This window comes from Coccinella septempunctata, chromosome X (genome assembly GCF_907165205.1).
Source record: "Coccinella septempunctata chromosome X, icCocSept1.1, whole genome shotgun sequence".
In the NCBI taxonomy this organism is placed as follows: Eukaryota; Metazoa; Arthropoda; class Insecta; order Coleoptera; family Coccinellidae; genus Coccinella; species Coccinella septempunctata.
In genome coordinates, this window is record NC_058198.1 from 11,687,162 (window position 1) to 11,711,511 (window position 24,350).

The window sequence follows — 24,350 nt, forward strand, 5'->3', positions numbered from 1 at the left end:
GATATACAGTGACTGTACAGTTTCTGTATTTATAATTTAGCATTTCAAAAATGCAATATTCGAAATAAAGTTACTGTATAGTTTCTGTATCGATAATTCTACATTTTGAAAATGCAGTTGTTATATATAGTTAGTATACAGTTTCTGTATTGATAAAACTGCATTTTAAAAATGCTGTTTTCGATATACAGTGACTCCCTTAAGGAAGTCGTTAAGACGTTCTTAGTTCTTAGTACAAAAATACAAAACAGTTTTACAACAAATTATAATATTGTTTTATAAACGTTTACACAATTTTATACGACATTTCAGCTCACGGAACAAAATTGTTTCATAATAATACTGGTGTTATCTTAGTTTGTTCCTTTGCGAACATCTATAAAACTGTTTTATTAGCGCTATGTGAAACATTTATAAAATTAACTTATTAATGTTTTATTTTTGATATTGTTGCTGTCTAAAGCATATTGCACGCGGACGTAACCTTCAAATTATTATATAATTATCATGAACACTGTCATAATAAAAACAATACATAATAATTATAAAACAAAAAAATTCTTGTAACGATTCAAAAGCATTTATTAATACATTTATAAAACAAATCGACATTTTCCATCATTTTTGATCTCATCAGTGATGCTTGACCTTTATTATTATGAATTCGCTAGGTAAATGGAGGAAAGTTAAAAAAAGTGAAGCATTTTACAGAAAAGTTAAGAAGTGCTACCCAAATATTTTAGGCTATTATTAGAAATAATACACTAGATCTTTCTATAAAGGAAGCAGCAGGTGACTCAGATAAACCGAAGGATTTTGCTTCAAGTAATGCTGTTGAACCAAGTGGTTCCAATGGAGATGAATGTTCCAGCAAAGGAGAGTAGATGCTGACCATGGTTTCGGTCTCATTTTACCGCGTCAGAGCAACGCAACTCCCTCTACGATAGAAAATGCTTAGAATTGACCCACTTATTATGTTGGTAGGTCTCTGTAGTTCCACCTGCAGTTATCCCTTGATGAGGAGATATTTATTTGAATATATTTCATTCTGGACGAGCTACAATTTTAGCAAAATCTTTGTTGTTTTCGATTGCGAAAATTTTGTAGATGTTGAAGAATTCGATTCAAAATGAATTTCGATACCACAATCACATACTTCATAATTAACTAGTCTAATGAACCGATTAAAATTTCCCAGTAAAACACAAATTGGCAGTCAAAAATTTATTAAAATAGCTTAGTAAAAAATTAAAACAATTTGAATACGTTGATATTTTCAGTAACGAGATCTACCTCCTCTGTACGTCGGCAAGTCAAAACTGTCAGCCTCACTCCTTTTGCATTTTTTTAGGCAAATCAGAGATGACACTATTATGATAGTGAGGAATATCAGACTAACCAAAGTGATCGCAGTTACAGCCCAAAAGCTCAAGGGGGCCCCTGAAATATAATAATATAATCATCTTCAATGGAATATTATTTATAACAGTAAAGATATATTAATTAAACGAATTAATTCAGATGCATAACATCCGCAGATAATCAACAAATGTTACGAATCTAAATCGAAGTAACAAACTACCATCGCTTATTCAACGATCAATTAGAGATGAGCATATATTCTTTTTTCTATCATCTTATCTGAGGATATTATTGAATAGTATTTTTATCCTAACTTCAAGTTAACATCATTGAAACACCAATGTCTGAAATATATTTATTTCTGCAATTTTTTCTGCAAAATCTATACCCATTTTGATATATTTAGTCACTCTGATTATGTTAAAGTTAAGGTATTCAAGGAAGGATTGTTCACGCCATAAAACAAATGTAGAAATAGGTATTTCACTTACTATACACCGTTTCAGTTGGTAAGAAAGCTCAACTGCAGGGAAAATATTGAAGAGAATTTTTCAACGCAATTTTTTTTTAATACTTTTTTTTACTGAAACCCTTGTTTCGTAAAAGATGTTTTATACTTACTATATGCATTTATTTGTCTGGCATATCTGTTGTTCATTCTGTCGATAGCAATGATCTGAAGATCTGCATTACAGCAAGATTCACTATAAATTCCTGTCACTTCCTCCCTCGTGCCAGCAGTGTATCCCTCAGGAAAGTAGAGTCCTTTAGGTATGGTAGTCAGAAGCTTGAGACCTGAAAATGTAACAATTCTAGAGAATATATTTTTGTAACACGTAGTGAACATGTGAAGGTTGGAACATAAGTATTTCTTTGAAATCCATACTAAAAAAAATAAAGTGAAGCACTGACATGAAGTCAGGAGGTTTCGCACTCATGGTGTTTCAATGAATTCCACCCATGGAATATTGCTTATATTGTAGGTAAGTTATTTTTGATATGTTCACTTAGATGCGTGCCTTAAATTCAAAGATGCGATGAGATCTTTCCTCTACATATCCACAACTCCAGATGATATTGTCGACCCACAGACGCTGCAACTTTGTTGCCAACATCGGGCACCTATCGAAAATCAAACCAATTTGATCTCTCAACAACCTAGTTGTCAACCTGGAATATCAACCACCAACCGGCCCACAGACGATCAACTTGGTTGCCAACCATTGAACTCTAAAAGAACTGGAATGGCATCTCGATGCTGGCAAACTGAGGAAGACTGAAAGGGAAGATGTAGAGCAATCTATCTCTCTCTGCGCTCTGTCAATTGTTTTATAACGGTGTAAACAAAAACAACCTGGGGCGTTGAAGTGAGACGTCTGCTGCGTCCGACGTCTGATGCGTTTATTCGGTTGGTTGCCGAACCATTAGAGAGAGATGGGTTGCTCTACATCTTCCGTCTCAGTTGGACACACTTTTTGTCGTATTTCGGTTGCCAACTGGGTAGATCGTCTGTGGACCGCTCACTGCCATTATTCAGATTTTTGTTTCATTTCCTAGTGATTACATATTATTTCAATGGATTGCACTAAACTGCGAGATAACGTTTTATTGCCTCTCATCAGATCTTAGAGTTCGCACACAATTCCACAATACGATCTTCTGTGTCCCCCATCAAAGTATTTTTCGCATTAGATAGCAATGGCGAGGCATTTCGTCACCAGGAGATCGGAGTATCATTTTCCTCCTCACAAAAACTATACTCGTCATCAGTTTCTGCTAGACGAGGTAAGATGGCAATGCCGCGTAAGGAATCCAGTAAGAAGGTGCAGCAAATTTTTAAGTAGAGCAAAGGAGAAAAAAATTCACAATTGAATAAAAAACATTTTTCATCTACATCTCCGGTCAATTGGCAATTCCATCGAACAAATCGAACATATCATGCAAGAAAATGGAGACACACAAATATTGTGCTTCACCAAACACTGGAAAAGTAAAGCAGAATTATCATGCTATACAATTGAACGTTTTAGCATGAATACAAGTTTTTGCAGGGCTTCAAGAGAACATGGAAGACATCTTTACTCAAGTAAACATGCATTTGTGCAAAAGTAGGTATAATGCTATTATTTTTATGAACAGGGGCGCAAAAATAAGGAGCATAGCCAATAAATTTTCATACCAGATTCTGTATCTTTCGCTGAAATTTTGATCGTCCACGTTCCTTCTTTGCACTTGGAAAGGACAACGTCTGTGCAGTCGCTGGTGTAGGTATAGTCAACCAAAGGAGAATCTGTATCGGACCGGTAGTCGTTGCTCTCTATATCGACAATAACTTCTTTTCTGACTTGCTCTGATCCTGTTGCAATGAAAGTTATTCTGTCTGAACTCTGGCCAGACTTGGGCAGGACAGCCACTCTAACTGTGGTACTCGCGTGTGGTCCTAAGATGGCTCTGAAAATACCAAAGTAAAATTGAGGCGCTTTTACTATTCAATGGGATATTCAATACATGCCTCAAGATTTCTTCCACTGCAAAACTAACAAAACAATCAAGCAACATGCAAACCTTCAAGACAAATAAAGATATCGTGAAACGGTTTTCATTACTGGACGTTTCATGAAAATCGATCAATTTAGTATACTCTTTACAGTGTACAGCGTAGTTTCGTCGCCACTTCAACATTCATCGGTATCGGGCTGTTCCTTCTCGAAACACAATTCTTCGTTGGGTTGAAGCACTTCGCACACGTGGTCTACTGATCAACAAAAGACCACCAGGAACGGTTGAAACCCCTGAAAATCAGAAACGCGTGCCCTTCTTCGCAGCCCGTTTTGATCTGCTGGACAACATCTGCTGAATTTCGACTCAGAGATCTCTGAGAACTCCACTTTCATCCCTAAAAATTGACCATTGGGCAACAGTTATAGCGAATAAATTTCGCACGTGAGACGGAATGGACGGAAGAAACTGAGCAAGATTATAACCTCATTTTGTTCATGAGTGATGAGGATCACTTTCTCTTGTGTAAGTGTTCGTTAAGAACAGATACAACAAAGTGTTCAATTCATTTCATTCAAAATATTTATATATACCTAGGAAAGAAACTACAGCTAGAAGATATCAGATTACAGATTGTTGGTTGTGTTGGTCGAACACACCAGACCTACCACCTCGACCAAAGCAGTCAATTGTGGCACAAAAACAAGCTCAGTGAGCTTAACTTCTCCCTCCGGCCCCATATTACCAAGGAAAGGGATGATGTCAGATCAAGCTTAAGAGAACCAAAGGTTCCAAGTGTGACCCTGTCTGTCGCCGGGCAGGCATAGAGGATGTGCTCAATTCGTCCTCTCTAGACAAAGCCTGCGTAGTGTTTCATTGACGATGCTGAGTTTGTGTATGTGAGCTCTGAGTTTTAAAAATCCCCTTGAAAACCATCATTATAGATCTGAGATTGAGAAAATCCTAGCTATTGGTTGGTGTGTAAACTGGAAGACACCCAGATGGCCCTATGCGAGTGCCGCAGTCCAAAACAGCTGCGCCAACACCCTACTACCCTCTGCTTCTTCCAGCTGTTGTTTCTTCCCCTAAGGAAAGAATGAGAAATTCCTATAATTGGGTCTGGGCCAATTAACGCTGACGTCGCACCTTCTCTGGTATTCGATAACTCGCTATCTCTCCAGCCTGAGTGTCCAGGTACCCAAATATGTTGGAGTTTGTTGTAACTCCTCAATTTGGAGAAGTAGATCTGTATTCGAGTACCTGTGCCAAATTGCATTTGTCAGCTACGAGAAATTTGAGCTTGACTGTCCGTTAGGAGTCTTATTGACCTTCTCGTCCAACCCTTGTCAAGCAGGTGATTTGCGCATAGATTAATAGTGAAAAATTGCACCTGAAATGCTCTCACTAACCTGCCCTAACGAGCACTGAGCTTGGTCAGCGATCTACGACAGTAGACTCCGGCTCCAGAACCATGTTTGGTTGTAGAGCTATCAGTAAACCAACAAGGTTGTATATAGAGTTTCTTGTAGCAGAGCCAGTTATCCCTGCTGGGAAATAAGAGAACTGATTGTTCTGTCCGTGCTGGTTCAGCACCTCGTCAGTCCCCAGTTGGGCTAAGTGCTGGCTGGGCATGAAAATGAATTTCTCAGGGTCACTAACGGTTAGGTGGTAGAGCCAGTGAGTTGCTAGTCTCTCCTCTCCATGTACAAGAATGTGAATTGCATCTCTGTAGGTGCGGTTGTAGTAGATCGGAACGCGCCTGAAATCATGAGGCATACCGTTCTTTGGAGTGTCTAAAGTTTGTTTTGGGTTTGTTTGCGTTCTGTGCAGGACCAACAGGCGATGCATCCGAAAGTGACTATTGGTGTAATGACCGTGACATACAGCTAGTGGAGCTGCTTCGATGCTATCCCACAAGTTTTTCCACGAATTCTTTGAAGCGCCCAAAGGGATTGAATGATTTAGTTGACATGGGAGTTCCAGTCAAGCTTCCTTCACAAGTGGAATTGACTTAACATAAAGTGAAAGAGGAATAATTTGAAATTTTCTATTCCTAGTGAAGGGTGCAATCAAGGTTTCGCAATGGTTGACGCCCAACTGCTTACCCTCGCACCAACCTTGAATTATGGTTAATGTTTCCTGAAGAACGAGAGATGGTTACATCGTCATGGCCTGTCAGTAAGACAACTATATTATCCGCATATGCTCGAACGTATACTTCAAGTGAGCAGTAGAAATCAGAGTAGGGGTGACAGAATACCCTCTGCCTACTTTAAATCTAGGAGTGTCGCCGCAAAGCATATTTCAGATATTTCATGAGCTCAGAATTGTGCCGATCCAGTGAAGGTATCACATTATAGCTCTATTTCAAATATTTTCATCAGTAAGCTTCATCGTGAGACTCACATGTATCTATCTATTTCCAGTAAAATGCCTAGTTCGTCCCTCACAGTGAAAGTTACTCTTGCAGCATTATTTAGATTATTCGTAACTTCGAAAGGTATTTCTTGACGCTCATTGGCGTTCATGAGCAGTGTTGAATCTTCTGCCAATTCGACCGTTAGTGGTGGCAACAAATAAACAGTATTTTCTGGTGTTTTCTTCAAATAAGCTGCCATATGTGTGATGTTCGTTAGGTCTTCTTCTGAAATGAAGCAATTCATTGTCATATAACCGTGAATTTCACAGTCGAAATGGACCGATTTCAAATTATAATAGGATTTACCTTGAAGCTCTATTTGTTTGGCTGACTTGTTTTTGGCGACAAAAGTTGCTTTGTCTATATCATGATCCGAGGCTAACAAATAACCAGTTCTCTCGTTTCTTTCATTCCATGATGGAGTGGTTGTTGTTATTCCTGAAAGAGATGAAATGATAAATATATTCTCAGATGATATTGAAAAAGGATTCATGCCTTCATACTTGAAATTGAATCAGGGTCTATTATTCACGGATTTAAACAATTGAGGTGTATGAGAAGAAAACCTATTCATTGAAAAAAAACGTGCTTCGGTGTGAAGTCAGAATCCGTACATAATATCTTACTTTTTTGTAGAAAAATACTCGAACAAGTAAATTTCGATTTTAAATTACACATTTCTTAATGTATAATTGAGTAGTTCTCAGTGCCCCCCACCCTTCATAGTGAAATCGATTAAATTTCCGAGCCAGCATTGAACAACTTCAAGCTTTCCAGGCCCACCCCAAACAAACCTAGGTGAGCAACTAACACCAGGTCTGAATTTTATTATATTTCCGAGTTATACCTGTTTGGTGTAGATTATATCTAAAGTTACACTTCTTCTTCTTCTTCTGGTACCATGACCGTCTAACCATCGTTGGTCATCATGTTAGCTATCATGATGACATTGCCTCAGATTCTTCAACCACGATGTTCTCCTCCCTTCATAATGAGATGTAAGATCTCGTATTTCTCTGGGTACCTTATGATATGACCAATTATTCCAATTTGCGTCGTTTGATGGTTTTAACTACTTCTAACTCTTTGGCCATGCGATTGAGAACTATGTTGTTACTTATCCTATCTACCCAGCCGATCTTTAGTCATCGCCTATACACCCACATCTCGAATGATTCCAGACGTTTGAGCATTTTCTCGGTCAGTGTCCATGCTTCCATGCCGTACAGGAGAACTGGAAAGACATAACAGCGCACCATCTTTATTCGCAACCTCAAGGTGAAGTCGTAACTTGTTAGTAGTATTTTTTTCATCTTCACGAAGGCGGATCAAGCTTTCTCTGTTCTCGTTTTGATCTCGAGACTTGGCTCCACTGATCATTGATGTTGCTACCGAGATACACTAATCGATGAACTATCTCCAGCTTTGTGCCATCGACCGTGATACCATTATCCCCAATATCAGGTTCTTTACTAATAATTATGTATTTTGTTTTGCTGGTATTGAGTTTTAAGCGAAATTGTGTACAAGTGTCGATTATCTTATTCACTGAGTTTTGTAGATCTTCTTCGTTATCAGCGACAACGAGTGTATCATTGGCGTATCTAATATTATTTATATTTACCCCAGAATTATCAACTCCTTCAGTGGCATCAGCAAGAGTCTTATTGAATAATTCCTCTGAATAGAGGTTGAAAAAAAGGTGACAGAATGCATCCTTGCCGTTTAAATTGGCAATTATATGAATATCTTCATCATCTAACCCTGTTCTTCATAGAATTCGTACCATTTTGTCATGGCGAACCTTATCAAAGTCCTTATCGAAATCGATTGAACAAAGAAACACACTATGGTTATGTTAACCTGAACATCTCTGGATTAGCACTTGAACAGTTGAACAGGATATATCCCACCATGTACAACTCTCAAAATATCTTCAAGACGTGGCTCATTAGACTAACGGTTCGATGGTCTTTACATTTGGTCGTTCTATTCTTCTTCGGGATCATGACAAATGTTGATTTCAGCCAGTCCGTCGGTATTACTCCGGTCTCGTAAATGGGGTTGAAAAGTTTTGTGAGGGTTGTTATTCCTTTACCGCCCAACAGTTTAAAAATTTCTGTACTCATTTGATCAGGTCCAGTTGCTTCTCCGTTCTTGGCGAGTTTTATCTTCATCTCTAGTAACTGGTGGTATCGATGTAGCATCAGTTATATCAAAACCAGCTCTCTCATCATCAAAAAGTTCTTCAACATATTCTTTCCATCTATCAAGTTGGTGACCAATATCTATTATTTTATTTCCACCTCGGTCCTCTAGAGTAAATTAAACAAGTCATGTTCTGCCTCGTAGTTTTCAATCTCTTTACATTCCTTAGTTTGTCACTCTGCTTTTGCTAGTCTTACTTTGCGTATTATTTCACAGTGTATCCCTTTGTATTCCTTCTCGTCTTTATTCTTTGATCCATAAGGTCCAGAATGTCATCAGTCATCCAGCTACGCTTTCCCTCTCTCCCTTCCTCCCTCAATTCACTCTCCTGTACTTCCCTCAATACGTCTGTCCCTAGATCTGCTCCACATCTCTTCCACGCCACCTTGCTCTTCTTCAACGGCTTTCATCCTTTCTTCCAAAGTACTCGTTATTTTTATTCTCATTGTCTCATCTTCGAGTTTGTCTCTATTCAGTGTAGTTGTTCTGTAGGCGATACGTCAAATTGTAATTACAGAGGCATAGCGTGGCTTAGCGCTATCCCGTTACCGAGAATAAACCTACAAAAATGTTGAAAAAAAAATCGGTGTTATCAAACCCTAATTTCTAGTTGCGACTGTGTGCCCTCCTGTGACTGAAGAGACCCAGCCGTAATATACAGATCCTTCCACACTCCGGGAATGGATAGTCACCAACCAGATCTGGCCGCCGCTGTATTCTTCTCGAGTCTCCATTATAACTGTGGACCAAAGACCTCCACTGTGATCTATCTAACGCTAGTTGCTCCCAGTTATGATTGGCATTAACTGATTTTACGTATTGATGCAGTATATCCTCAAACCGCTTATATATTATTTTCGGGAGCCTTGCATCCTCAGAATGTGGCCGCCCCATCTGAGTCGCGCTCACGTTACTTGAGTCTCAATTCTTGTAAAACTCGCGCGCTGCAAGACTTCTGCATTTGAAACTTTGTCAATATTTATTCGAAAGAAATTTCCTTTTCTTTTGTCGCAACTCTATGTGTTGATTTTTGTTATTTTGTATCCTGAGAGGACTTGTTGGCACAGAGTTCTTCCTTTTCATTGTTAACTGAGCATTTTTCCACAAAATACCGAGGATATGATTTTGTGCTTTATTTTTTACTCTTTATGTTTACTTACGTATTATAATGTGTTTTGTGCGCCATAAACTTTATGAAATATGTCAACTGAATATTTTTTGAATTTAAAATCTGCGTTTATAAAGGTGTAGGCTTAGGAGTACAAAAAGAAACTGAAAAATAAGATTTTTTCGATATGACTCATGTATTATTTTACAAAAGTTCAAAACTTTTCACGTCCATATTTCTGGAATCATATGATTAGAGAATTCAAATATGTAGAGTAGTGGTAATTGAACAAAATCCAAAATGATAAAATTCTGTAACCAATTACATATATCTCTATTCATGAATAGGTACGTCTGGCTCGTATCAATTGGCTCACATAAAAAAATCCAGCAGGATATTTCAAGTATGAGTTTTTCCGGAAAATCTTTAATTTGAGGAGGATTGTAAATTAGTAGGTGTATGATCAGCTCCCTTAGCAGCCACCTCAATAAGTTTGAATGACACATATTATTCAAAGTTTCGCGATAATATTTGTGAATATGCTTCAAAAACCTTTCTTTGGCTTTGATTTTGGTGAATCAAATAAGTACGATGGGCTAAGTGATTCTAATGGTCGAGAGAATGATAAATTGCACAACTAGACTATACAGTCTTATTGATGGTTGTACCGCACGGTCATGTCTTGGTGCAGCCTCTGTTTTCGATTTTTTTTCATGCGATATTTACAAAGAAACCGGCATATTCCAAGAATACGAAAAGCTTGTTGTTTCCTGATTGAACAAAACTGATATTTATACCATTAAAAAGCTTGTTTTGAAATTTTCCCGGTAACTAAAATATTTCTGCAGGTGTAGGAAGCTCTCATAAAAATTGAGGTGTTCCTTATCAGGTTGAGAACAATGGTGGATTTATTATTGATCAACAAATTAGGAAGTGTCAACGAGATACTGATTAAATGCTTGAATCTACCCACATCTCTGTGTGTTCTGGATACCGGTTTTCCCGCTTGAGTGTTTATTATGTTCAATGTGGATGAGTGTCTAGTCGAAGCGAAACTTTCCTACTTCAAACTCTAACGATCTCCCTAAAATTAGCTTCTTTGTTACATCATTGCAGATGAAATATAGGCGCAAAAAAAAGCTGTTTAGTAACGCATCGATATGGGTCGTCCATCTTAAATTTTTACACAAGTCCAAGAAACTTAGTTGACTTTTGACTCAGATGTTGCGATTCAGTTATCTCCGTAGTTAACACTGAAGTTTGTTATTTCATTATTCCTCCAATAAAAATTGACGCATACAGTCTTATCGACGTTCACCATCAGACGGTTTGAGCGACACCAGTTCACAAATTTCCCAACAAATGCACTCACAGGCCCTTTGAAGTTCTTCAATGCTGACGGCAGAAATAACAGCAAAAAGAGTAGGCAGTAAACAAGCGAAGGACACAGGCAAGCAATTCACGAACAGAAAGAAGAGAAGAGGTCACAACATTGAACCCTGAGGAACTCCAAGACCAGTGTCATAGCTCTGAGAATAACTATCGCCTTTTTCCATCGTCATAGTTCTTCCATCGAGAAAACTACGAAACCACTCAAAAAAGACACCCCTGAACCCCAAATTGTAGCACTTTTCAAGTATGAATTCAAACGATAGTGAATTGAAGGCTGAAGATAAATAAAAAAACAGACCGGTTACAAGTAGGTTCCTATCTAAACATTCATACACTGATTCGAAAACTTCACTGCCGCTGATTCAGTTGAGTGACCGCTTCTGAAACCATGTTGTGCAGAAGCTATAATATTGAATCTGTTGAGATAACTCATCATTCTGTTTGAAACAATTTTTTCGAATAGATATAGAGTGGTAATTCGTTATTTTAGTGAGGTTGCCATTCTTGAATAAAGGAATGACTAATGACTAAAGACTTCTTCAGGACATTCGGAAACTTCACTGATGTGACAGAAACGTTGATCAGATGTTCAAAATGCTTACTTATCACTTCATTCAATGCCTTTAGTACTTGAGAGGATATAAAGTCGACACCAACGCTTTTTTTATTCTTCAGAGCCTTGATGGTTTCTTCGACCTCAACTTTAGTTATAACAAGATTAAAGAGAAAATTGCTATTAGCCATTGTTGTTACCGTGCAAGACTGTGATAATTCATTACCATAACAAGTCGGGCCTTCGTTACTTGAGTCTCAATTGTTGTACAACTCGCGCGTTTCAAGACTTCCGCATTCGAAACTTTGTGGAACCATCTGATAAGTATTATCTCTCTTAGATGACGTTGTTGCGTTTGTTAAAGCTGTTTAATATGTCGCCTGTAGGGCGTCCAGCTTTCGCTTCCGTAAAGAAGCGTTAGGAGGACCACTGCTTTGTAAACAGCTGTCTTAGTCATCAGATTGAGGTCGTGATTTTGAAACACTTTGACCTTTAGCTTCCAGTATGCCCATGATGCCGAATTGATACGGTTGTGTATTTCCGTGTCTAGGTTAGCCCTAGTATTTATGAAGCTTCCTAAGTATTTGAACTGCTCGACCTGTTCTAGAGTTTCATTCTCCAGGCTGATATCTGTTTGAAGGCTTTTGGTTTTATTGATATTGAGTCTAAGGCCTAAAGCTTCGTATATATGTTTATAGGTGTCCAACATAATCTGTAGATCCTCTGAGCTGCTAGCGATAAGTGCGCAGTCGTCTGCAAATTGTAGTTCCGTGATAAACTTTGTACGGGTTTTTGCTCTGAGGCGCTTCAGGTTAAATAGGTCTCCATCAAATATGAATCTTATTCCAACACCTCTTACAGGCATACTCATGTCAGCAATTATCGAGACAGCTATGGCGAAAATATTGAGCAGTAAAGGCGCAAACACGCCGCTTTTTTTTCCATAGTTTATTAAGAAATGGTCGGTTGTAGAGCCATTATGCTGTATTCTAGCGGTGTTGTTGGTATGGAGGCTCTTGCACACTGTTAAGAATTTTTCTGGTACTCCAAGTCGTCCCATGATTTTCCATAGTGCTCACCGATTCACCTAGTCGAAGGCCTTACTTAAATCGATGTAGGCTGTAAAGATCCTATATATTGTTGTTCAAGGGGCAAGGGGCCTTCTCTTGCAGCTGCCGCAGTGTAAAAATTAGGTCCACTCTACCTCGATTTGGTCGAAAGCCGCACTGGGATTCAGGTAATAGCTTTCCAACAGTGGAATCAGATGATTAGCCATAATCTTCGAGAGAATTTTACCGGCCACACTAAGCAACGATATGCCTTTGTAATTGTTGCAATTTGACGTATCGCCTTCGTTCTTATAAAGGTTTATAACTAAAGCGTCTCTGAAGTCTTGTGACACATCTCCTTGTTCCCAGATCTTGCGGAATAGTGTTAGGAGACTATTGACAATGTCTTCATCCAGGGCTTTGAATATCTCTGCTGGAATGCCTTCTAGACCAGGTAACTTATCATATTTCATATTTGACACATTACTTATGTTGATGTTTAGCTACCTTGTATTTTTCGTACGTATATGATGAGTCAATGTTTCTATGAAGCCAATGGAGGTTGAGGTTGGGCAGTTTTCGCTTACTTTGAACTATCTCTGGTGTATTCCATTTCTATACCGATTGGGATTTAGTTATCCTGCCAACATGACAGTGCTGCCCAAGGAAATATTTATGGAGAGTAAAGAGAAGGAAAACTAGTGTAACGAAAAGTGTCCGCGAAAAACTTGAAATAGGCCAGGTGGCGCTGTGGAGCAATAAAAAATATAAGGATAGGAGATGTAATGACAGAGACAAATTGTGTTGGCGCCTTTTTCGAATACAAGATAATGGAACATCTTGATGAATAAGTATTTCATTGATTAATTGATTCAACTTCAGTAATTTTCACCAAAGTTAAATTTGACGATTTTGGTGATCAATCTTATAAAAACAATTCATCAAAAAGAAATATGATTTACAACTTTTGATGGCCTATTTCAAGTATTTTGCGGACACTTTATGGCCCAAAAAGTCCCGAAGTTTCTTCTTCTTCTCTCTACCCTCCAAAGAAATATTGAACATTAACCAGTCTTAGATTGATCACTCTTTTTTCGTGAGGTGAATGGATTTTCTTCAACAATTTACTTACACTTGTTCCACTTTTAGGACCATTATATGGGATTTAAAATGCTTAGAAATGATAAATATCGAAAACTGTTTAAATTATAACAAAAATAGAGTTCCAATTTAATTACACCCCGGTTTACGCTACCATTTTTCAATACGTAGGGCCTGTTCCGATATTGCTGGTTTTACTGGCCAGCAATTGAATAACAATAGAACTCGAACGACTGGGCCAATAGGCATCGTCTCTGAAATACTGACAGTACTGTTCAGGAATATCGGAACAGACGGATTGCCAATTCTTCAAACTTCATATTTTAAACATAAATATTACGTTTTTATCACCTGAATCCCGAATTTGAACTCTCGTCAGGCCATACTGTGTATGTTAAGGTACCTACTTAGATTGATTTGGTGTTTGACCGTGAATGTTCCGACGTTTTGTTTGTTGATTCTGATGATGCTCAAAAGTTTCTCATGACGCTCCAGCGAACGATGCGCGTTCGAGTTCCAAAGTTTATTTACAATCTTCCAATACTATTTATATAAATAAATAATATTAGATTCCTCAAATCCAGTACCTATTAAGCTTTGAGTGCGATAAGGCATTCCGGGTTAGTAAAAACGATCTGTATTCGGAAAAGTGTGTGAAAACGAAACTTTTGGTGGATATAATTGCAGGTAAGATTTCCGAATGGAATGTTTTTGTATACTGCTGATATATTGACAGAAAATGCATCTTGATCGTTGTGAAAATTTGCACAGAGCATCTGGGATTTCACGGGGAATAGGTGTATCAATCAACTACTCTAATAAAAACGTTATACATTATTAATCTCACCATTTGTTCCTGTTATGAAACTACAAGTTCCAAGGTTGTATGAATCACTTGATCTAATGAATAATTGTTCTCATCGAACTCATACAGGGTTGGATTAAAAAGTAGAACCAAGTAAATATCTAAAACAAAAGGTGCTGTGTTCTTTGTAAACTACTGTACCTTCGGTTTAGCCGTATCTACTATCTTAATAATTTTTCGAATTTAAAAAGACCTTGTTTTAAATCCGTGCATACTAAGTTGAGTAGAGACAATCTTATAAATCACAGTTCACACTTCCCTACAGATTATTGTTGTAGGAATTTGAATCAAATACAGTGTTATTTCTGATAGTTTCATTCTTTGCTGTCAGCGGTTTCTTGAAAAATATTTGACCATCCCAGTTGTTTTGAAACGATCTAACGTTTTTAGAAACCGTTGAACGTTATATGGGGTTTCTTTCAGTTTGCAAATCATTAGAAATATTACACACTTTTTCAAGACTTCTAACACTACCGAACATCATTTATGATGATGATTTTTCACTTAAATGTATCCAATTCATAATCGTACAATTCATTACTGTCAATAAATTTGGCAACAGTTACCTACCAGTTAGTACTCGTTTATTTTTCCTACAACATATGTTAACGTTTTCTTTCCTATTGGTCCAAACTAAATGAATTTACATACTCTTAAACAGTAGTGATTCAATTCTCGTTTTCCCAAATTATTTTCACTAAGGTTAGTATAAGCGGAATTGAAATAGGTATCAATTAATTAAACTCTTCAGAAATATACAGGATGTTTCATTTAAATATCCAGTGAAACCGGAAGTAGGGGCTGAAAGTTTTATGAATATCGACTTTTTTGTTTTGAAGATATTTACTTAGTTCGATACTGTACAGGGTGGGCAAAATTTGTTGTCTACTGTGGGGATCTCGAGAACTATAAGAGCTACAAGAATATGGATGACATATTTCCTAGCTCTTTTTCAAATAAACATACGGTGGAAACCTTAGCGTCCTACGATTCTTTGTTTTTGAGTTATTAGCAAAAACTGAGATTTTGACGACGTCGAAAAGTCCTCATAACTTTTCCGTATTTGAAGTTACAGATCTAAAACTTGAACCTTCTTAGGCACTTTTATACGTAGAATCTACTGACAAAAGTTTATTTTCAATTCAAAAATGTCAATTTCAATAAAAGTTTGCATTTAAAAAAAAGAAAGTTCGCCTAATGATTCGAAATGGAAAAAAATCTTGAGCTCGTCAGTTGGCTGCAAAAGGTTCAAGTTTCAGATCTGTAACTTCAAACAAAAATACGGTATGAGCACTTTTCGAAGTCGACAAAATCCCATTTTTTGCTAATGTAACTCAAAAAAGAAGAATTGTAGGAGGCTACGGTTTTCACCATTCTCTGTTTCTCTGAAATAGAACTCGGAATTGTTTCATCCGTTTTCTTCTAGCTCTTATACTTCTCGAGATCACCTCAGTAGACAACGAATTTTGCCCACCCTGTACACAGATTCCTGTTCCGGAAAAGCTCAGCAATTGAATCGGTAGTTTGTCATCTACGTTGAATCGCCTGATTTCAATTATTCAATTTATTTTCTGTGACAACTTGTGGGAAATATATACACTATACAAGGTGGGGCATGAGTGTGGATGTGGGATAAAGTTAATTTTTCTTCAATTAATAATTCAAAATAAAAACCTGTCAATTGATTTATAATTTCCCCTATTTTCTGGCAATAAAATTGAGTGGTTTTCTTCAACCCCTTAGCCGCAACCCCATCCAACATATCCGTTTTTCTGTTTTTCAAAAAGAAACAAATACCATGTGTGGGCCCATGAGAAAGCTTGCGGAAAATGAAATCCCACTATAATATGTTCGTTTTTTGTATTCTGATTGTCAGAAAAAACAGAAATAAGATTGAATTTATAGTTTCTCAAAAAATAACTTGGATTTAAAACGCTGAAACATGTTAATTGAGTTCTGACTGTACTTTTTTATACACAAGATAAACACAGGAAAAAAATTTCTCTTTCTTCTGATTCTTTTTACTTATGAACGATAAACTTCATTAAAATATCCTTTCTATGTTTTTCTGAGAATTTAACGCTCTACAAAAAAGATGTGATGTCGTTTCTCGATAAATGGACTCAGTCGAAAGATATTCAAGGTCAAAGTTTAATTTACCCTCAATTCAGCCATTTTTCTTAATGATTTGCCAAAAAATTATGTTTTTAGAAAAAATGAAACCAAAACATTTCACAAAATATAAATTAGACCTCTGAAGACTGTTTACCATTGAATATCTCTTATATAATAAAGATAGACGGGGTACTTAATTAAAACGAATTATCAATGACAGTTAACTCTTTTGAAAATTCTGGTTTTTGAAAATTAGCATCAACTGTTCAATTGGAATCATTTTTTTGAAACTCTTAGAATTTAGAACTAAACTTTCAGTTCGTTTCAAAGCCTGTAAACTTATAAATTTGATAGTATTATGAAAAAATCGGCTGAATTAGGGGTAGATTGTACTTTCACCTTGAATAACTTTTTGAGTTCATTTATCGAGAAATAACATCAGACCTTTTTTGTAGAGCGTTAAATTCTCTGAAAAACATAAAAAGGATATTGCAATGCAATTTATAGTTCATTATTATAAAAATCAAAAGAAGAAGTGTTTTTCTTATCGGAAATCGAAAAGTGCGATGCGGACAACCTGAACATAAATATTGAGGGCTTATACAGGGTGGGTCATTCATAACTTTCCACCCCGAATTTTGAGCTTTGGATGGAATAACGAAAAAACGCCCAGACAGGTAAAATTTTGTTCAAAGGGGGACAAGTAAGGGTGTTCAAATGAGTTTGATATCACTACCCCCTCTAGCCGCACAACTCTCATTTTTGAATAGGGAAAAGGGGTCAAGCAGCACCTTGTTGGAAAGGCAATTCAATTTCCTGCATGAGTGTATTTTTTTTCATCGCTTTATTATTATACAGAGTGTCTCGGTTTTCCATCAATAACTTTCACACGCCGAATTTGGATCTTTGAGATGGAAAAAACGCTCGGACGGGCGAACAAATGAATTCGATATCACTACAAGATAGCGAAACACGTGTCATTTTGTGAAAATCGTATAATCTGTTTCAAGTTCACTTATGGATTTTCATCAACTTTCGGCCACACCAATTCAATATTGGCCAAATTTGATAAATGATATTCCAGCAAAATTATTCTACTTCATTCAACAAAATGTGGACTCTTCAATTTCTCTTCAAGACCTCAGGTTCCGTCAGCAATATCTTCGTTTCATTCCAATCAATCTTGAGATAACCGTATGTTGAACATACATGATGTTCTATTTGGAATGTCTTCTCTTCATAATGAACTAGCAATAATAATCGTAATGATTGGTATTAATGATTTCTAATTCAATTTTTATGTTTTTCCATCGCGAACATAACGTACAATGAATTGAGTTGTTGTTTTAAATGATTCTTTTGGTTTTATTCTTGGTGATTGGTTTTTCGAAGATTTTTACCTGAATTTATTACCTATTATGTTCCATTCAGAAATTGACTCGGATGTCCCCGAAATTTATATAATATCTTATATTATATATACATATTATATATGACATCAGATCACTGGATCATCTCTGTCAAGGAGCGTTTTAACAATATCTTTTTTCACACTTAGTTGGTGAGATGCAGAGTGATTGTTTTTTCTACACACGGTTAAGAAATGATTATACAGGCTGTTCATAAATTTGGTGTAAAAACGTTATATGAAAAATCCCTTTTAATTTTGACCACAAAATCGCATTTTGAAATTCATAAACACCCTGAGAGCCATCTTTGTAATTCCCAAGAAAAAAACGTGCAACGACATAAGAGTTGCCTAATTATTTTGTTGGTGAGAATATTGTTGTTCGTCTACTCATCGAATAATTGCTTGCGTAAATATTTTTCTATCCACCAAAATACGTAAATTAATAAATCAAAAGATAACGGCTATCATGAAATTTATTTATTTCCTTATTGGATGTATAAGTGTTGAATGATAAGTAGCTTATCAGTTCAATTCGTAGGAAAAATATGAATCAAACTTCATAAATACCGGACAATACCATTCAACAATTCATAAATGAATATTATGACGAAAATACTACTTTAATATGTATTAATATGATATATACATATATTGGCGTAGTGAAAGAAATTTATGATGTTTTAGTGGCAGTGGCTTCCATTGGAGAAATCATGGAGTAATTGGATTATGTTGCAAATCTTGGTATTAATTTCTTATAACTTCAATGTTCACATCGATTCAATACAATTAATGAATCGATTTTACTAAGGGTTCATTAATTTTTACAATGTGTGACTGTGGCCATCTAGGTTTGGAACAACTAACTTTGAAATTCGAGAGGACCCTCAGATGTAGCGATCTACAAATTATAGAATTTTCTTCCTACACAAATTTTTTCAGGATAATTTCCCCGGTGAGATAGTCGTACATTGATAACTCTGTGATAAAATCCTGATATGGATGCTCTGGCCTTTCACTTGTTAAATAACGGACTAGAAAGTCCCGCATTAGTAGGTATGTGGGGTTATTATACAGCTGGTCATATATTCATGCGCTCTACACACGTGTTTCACTAAAACATGCGCTGTCGTCATACTTTCCTTAAAGGTTATTCCTTGATTACACAACATAATGTTGACGTACAATCATAACAAACACACCTAATAGAATTATTATTATTTTAAGAAGATTAAAGTGAAAAAATTGTGATAAGGATATTACAGTTGAACGACATTGAGATCAAGGATAGACAAGTGTTGCAAAATGAAGAATTGACACATGAGCGCTCGATATTCTGGCAGAGGTACGTGAAACGAAACTCTGTGTAGTGATAAAAACTCGTTCATTTTTTGAGAACTATTTAAAGATTAAATTGAATTTTTCTTCTTCAAAACTCACTTCTTACCATGAGTTCAAAACAAATAATCGAAATTGTTCATTGATTTTTGAGGAATGTTTATGAGCAGGTATTTAAATTTGCCCTTCTGTATTCCTCATTTATTTTCGCGATGTAATATTACCTCAAAAATTTGAAATTCTTCATTGATTTGTGAGAAAAATTATTTTTTTTACTTTATTCATTATTGTTCATTAATTTTTCACTCTCACCGAAAAAATTATGCCGTAAGACCTTTAGAGTAAAGAATAAATTCATCATTTTTCAACGATAAGAATTGTCATTAAATTGGTACCTAAATTATTATTGGGCAGTGTACCAACGAATGCAATCATCGCCTACTACATATATGAATTTATCGACTGATACCACTCAATTATCAATATACATATTTCCAATAATAGAAGGCGGAAAGAAAAGCAAACAATCAAGCTTTAATAAATATTCAACAAATTGTTCACTTATTCAATTATTTTGCCCCTCCCCTCATCCTTAGATTCTACTCTTGAAATTTCGATATAATGTTGGAAAAATTTTACAATCGGAACAACTCAAATGAAACTGATGATTCTGCCGACATGCTGAAAATATTTATTGCCTATTTTCATCTACTGTATGTATACTGCTCTGGTTGGAAAATGAAATTATTTCAATAGTATTCCAGAATGAATCGGAAAAAAGAATTTTGTTTTCGTACAAAATTTTTAAATTTTGTAAATCCGTATTTCTAGGTTTTAATGATATTCATTCATGATACAGACCATTTGAAACATTGGAATTTTCATTTGAAGTTCCACACATTATTTTTTATAGGTGATTGCAATCATTTCCGGCTTCTTAATTCGTTAAAAATTGCATTACTTTTTTTAACCTTTCATGTTTTATGAAGCCAGTTAGTATATTTCTTATCTTAATAATTTTGCAAAAATTAGACTTTTTTGAAGTGAATCATTGAAATGGAATAAATAACAAATTTGTTTCAATCGATGAAAGGAATATCTATCAAGTAAATGATTGATATTCAAAAAAACAAACATTTTAAAGAAAAAATTAATTCACTCCAGAAAATTCCAAATATTTTGGAACTATTTACAACAATACACGCATCCTTTAATAACGCAATTTTTTTGTAATTCAAGCTAACCTATATTTTTAACTGTTTTCGATATCCCTGTTGTCCCCCTCTAAATAGTTATAACAATGTACCTATAGTGACGCCTTTGAACATTTAACTGCGACATCCCAAACTTGAATTTCAATTCCCTCCAAAAATACGGAATTCGTGTGGTACCCTGTAAATAATGTGGAAAACCTTATATAGACGGAAAGTCACGGCAATAGAGAAAATCTAAAAATAGAGATATACCTGGAGTTTAAAAGGCCGAGCACATATGTTAAACAAACGGTAAGGTAATCCTATAATGATGGATTGGAATACATAATATAAAAATTTGAGTGACAAACCCTGTTCTCTTGAAGGGAAAAATTATGGAATATGAATTGAACATTTTAGTTGGTTCAATTTGTTACACAAGATAGTAGAACTTTAAAGAAATTTCAATTTTTCTGATTCTTTCAAAAATGCCAGGAAAAATATTCCGAACACTGAAAATAGAATTAGATATACATATGCTACTGTGATATCGTGGTTGAACAACTCATATGTTAATGAAAATCATATAATTCTCTTTTCAATTCAATTACATCAATTTTTTAAGAGAATATTTCTGAAAATTTTCAGTTTATTATTTCAGAAACCGATTGAAATTCAATCTGGAGGAACTCTGCATCTTCTGAAACTCTTTAGAGTTTTCACTCCCAGTCTCTAAAACAAAATCAATTAAAAAATTGAAATGATCGATTTGCTCCTGTGTAAATTCTTGCACTAATTTGTCAGGAGCAAATCAGATGGAAAAAATTGTTTCCTGACACTGAACTGAAAAAAGGAACTTTTTGGTAAGACTTCGTAACGTTTCGGAGTCTATAATAGACACCTTCATCAGACGAATTCTTAAAAATCTTCAGAATTGTAGTTTATTTCTAAGAATTCGTCTGATGAAGAAGTCTGATCTGAGGATTCCGAAACGCAGTTTTACCAAAATGTTCCATTTTTCGTTCATTGTCAGGCAACAATTTTTTCCATATGATTTGCTCCTGACAAATTAGTGCAAACATGTACGCAAGACCAATTGATTATTTCAATTTCTTAATTGACTGTCTTTCAGAGACTGGAGGTGAAAACCCTAAAGAATTTATTTAATTATTTGTTGAGTGAATCCTATACAGGGTGAGTCTTTGACTCGTACAGATATTTTAACAGTAGATTCTTGAGGTAGAAAGAAATATTATTTTTCCTTACCATTTCTTCCGAATTGGCTTGGTTTCAGAGATACAGGCTGTTGAGAAACCATAAAAAAAAATTATTTTTAGTTCTACTCACAAACGCTTTTATCGAATGAAATGAATTTCGGAATATAGTTTTTCATTTATTTGATGTATATGTACAAGATATCACCTACGTCCTCCAGTTTTCTCATTATGACCATAACGTACCATAAAAATATCAGAAATTCAAAGAACCCAACTCTTGAAACTAAGTTGGACGCTACCTAATGAAAATTTGAACGTTTTGTGAAATATGAGTATTCTTCATATTTTCTCGTAAAATGCGGCGTTTTCGAGTAATTTGATATTCATAAAAAAAAAAATATTTCTGATATTTGCAAAATTGTGTACTTTGCTGTATTCTAATTTGTTTAAAAGATGAGCAGATGTGTAGTGTCAAAGATTTTGTTTTCCAGGAGTGACACAGCTCATTATGAAAATTTGAAATATCTGTATCTTTTTATCAGGCCGAATCGGAAAAAATGGTATAGGAAAAAAGAAGAATTTAATATTTGTCTGCATGCCGTGAACTTCTTTATTGAATAGTGTTTAACGTCTAACGCAGGAATAATTTTTGCATATAACAGCGTTATATTTTTTTTCCTTGTGTTTCGTATATTGGTACAGGAAACCTAAAAGAAGTTCCCAGAAAACTGCATATACCTTCTATTTACTCTTGTTTCAACTTCAGGTTTTATTTCACCAAAAGAAAATATCAGGAAGATCAGTAATTCTTACAAACGCGAGGTTTGTTCATTTTCATTTCGATTTCTTCTGAAGAGGTTTGAGAGATGAAATCATATTATGTGTCACTTACCTCTAGCTTCATGTTTTGTATGCACTTCTGGTATAACAATCAGAGCTAGGGGCTCTATACCAAGCGACTTATATTTGACCTCTTGCTTGACGAATTCAGACTCAACTAAATCGTCTTCTAGGTCAGCGTAAACATCCATTGTTTTCTCATTCCTCTCTTTTCTTCTTCTTTTCTTCTCGAGATTGTTCTCTACATTTTCATTCACGAATATCTTCGCCATCTTGTCGAAGCTCATGTTGTAGTCTTCCTCGAGATTGAGTAATGTGGTGAATAATTTCGAATGAACCACCCTATCCAACTCTTGTATTTCGCTGCTGTTAGTTTCTTCATCGTACTCCAAAACTGCGGGTATCTCTAGGTTGATTTGTGTAGTGCGATTGATTTCTTCTGAGGAAGCGTTGAAGTCATGATGGGGAAATTCTTCTAGCTGCGTGATATTTCTTTGTTCTGACAGGTTAGAAGAGGCATCCGAATATTCTGGATAGAGGATATCTGTTGGATCTTGGGCTGGATACTTGTTCCTTAAAATTCTCGTCAAAGTTTCTGGAAATAATAAATTGAATTTCAAAACGGAGGAGTCTATTAATGTTTTTGCATTGGAGTTTATTGTGAGTGCGTCTTGAAACTTTTCTAAACTTGGTTTTGGTATTGGTTAAGTCTGTCATCTAGCTAGTAGTTCAACAGTTTTTGGTGTTTTATTTTTGGTTCAATACTACTTCATTAATTCAAGCACCTATCAGAGAACAAAACCGATCCGAAAATAAAGGAAAATCTATGGGTTAATGTATTTTTGACCGTGGTAATCAGAAACACAATGTGCTAAGGAGAAATCATTCAAATTATTATAAAAAAGATAACTTTTCTATGGATGAAAATTTCGTCTGCATTTTAGTCAGAATGCCCAATATCTTTACTTTAATGTCCATTTCTTATGGAACACCCTTGTTACTGAATTGGTTTTGCATGTATTTAGGGTAACCCAGGGGTGTATATATAGGGTGTTTCATGAGTCGTTGGCCATAGCCTAATGGTAAATGCAGGTCTTTCAGAAAACTTGCTTGTTTTGTATCCTAAGGCTATTAGTTTCGAAGATACGGGGTGATTCATGAACATTGACCTAAATTTGCGATAGCCATAACTCTGGAATCCAAAGTCCGATTTCCATCAAATTTCATAGTTTTGTTCACTTCAGGAAGCTCTTCCGAACGGCTCATGAAATATTAATATTTTCATGGCAGTCCTCAGAATATCATGATTTTCCTTTCAAGCCTCAAAATCTATATTTTTTACATCCCTTACAGAAATTTCGTTATTGCCATGAAAAACTACATATTTTATTCTAAGGAATTCAATTTTCACTTTTCATGGCGCACTTGTCACAAGGGAATAGGAACCGGACGAATTCATGTTTTATGTCATTTTTTCGAAATGCGGTCCTGTTTTTATTCCTTCGGTGATAATATTTATTGTCCTTTGTCGAGATTCTAAATTATTTCAAATTATGTTCAATTATTTTTCATTTTAAACCCTCAGGACATTTTTAAAAAAGTGTGCAAACTCGAGATGCTCCTTTTTTTTAAATTACAAGTGGAATTTAGATACAAGAGATTTAAACCCTATTGGAAAATGCA

The 24,350-nt window shown here is 35.7% G+C and overlaps 1 protein-coding gene across 2 annotated transcripts in view; it reads right to left on the reverse strand.

The window, feature by feature from the left end:
• Positions 1-1,209: 1,209 nt before the first annotated feature.
• Positions 1,210-24,350, reverse strand: part of LOC123321563 — a 28,251-nt gene continuing 5,110 nt past the window's right edge. The window contains exons 2-7 of one of the 2 annotated variants that reach the window (XM_044909228.1): positions 22,720-23,262; positions 6,587-6,718; positions 6,268-6,502; positions 3,542-3,813; positions 1,984-2,157; positions 1,210-1,440 (exon numbers count right to left, since the gene is read on the reverse strand). In XM_044909228.1, coding sequence (XP_044765163.1) covers positions 1,277-1,440; positions 1,984-2,157; positions 3,542-3,813; positions 6,268-6,502; positions 6,587-6,718; positions 22,720-23,262 — 1,520 coding nt within the window. In that variant the 3' untranslated portion in view covers positions 1,210-1,276. Of the gene's footprint in view, positions 1,441-1,983; positions 2,158-3,541; positions 3,814-6,267; positions 6,506-6,586; positions 6,719-22,719; positions 23,263-24,350 lie in introns of both variants that reach the window. The other variant, XM_044909227.1, reaches the window with a different exon arrangement.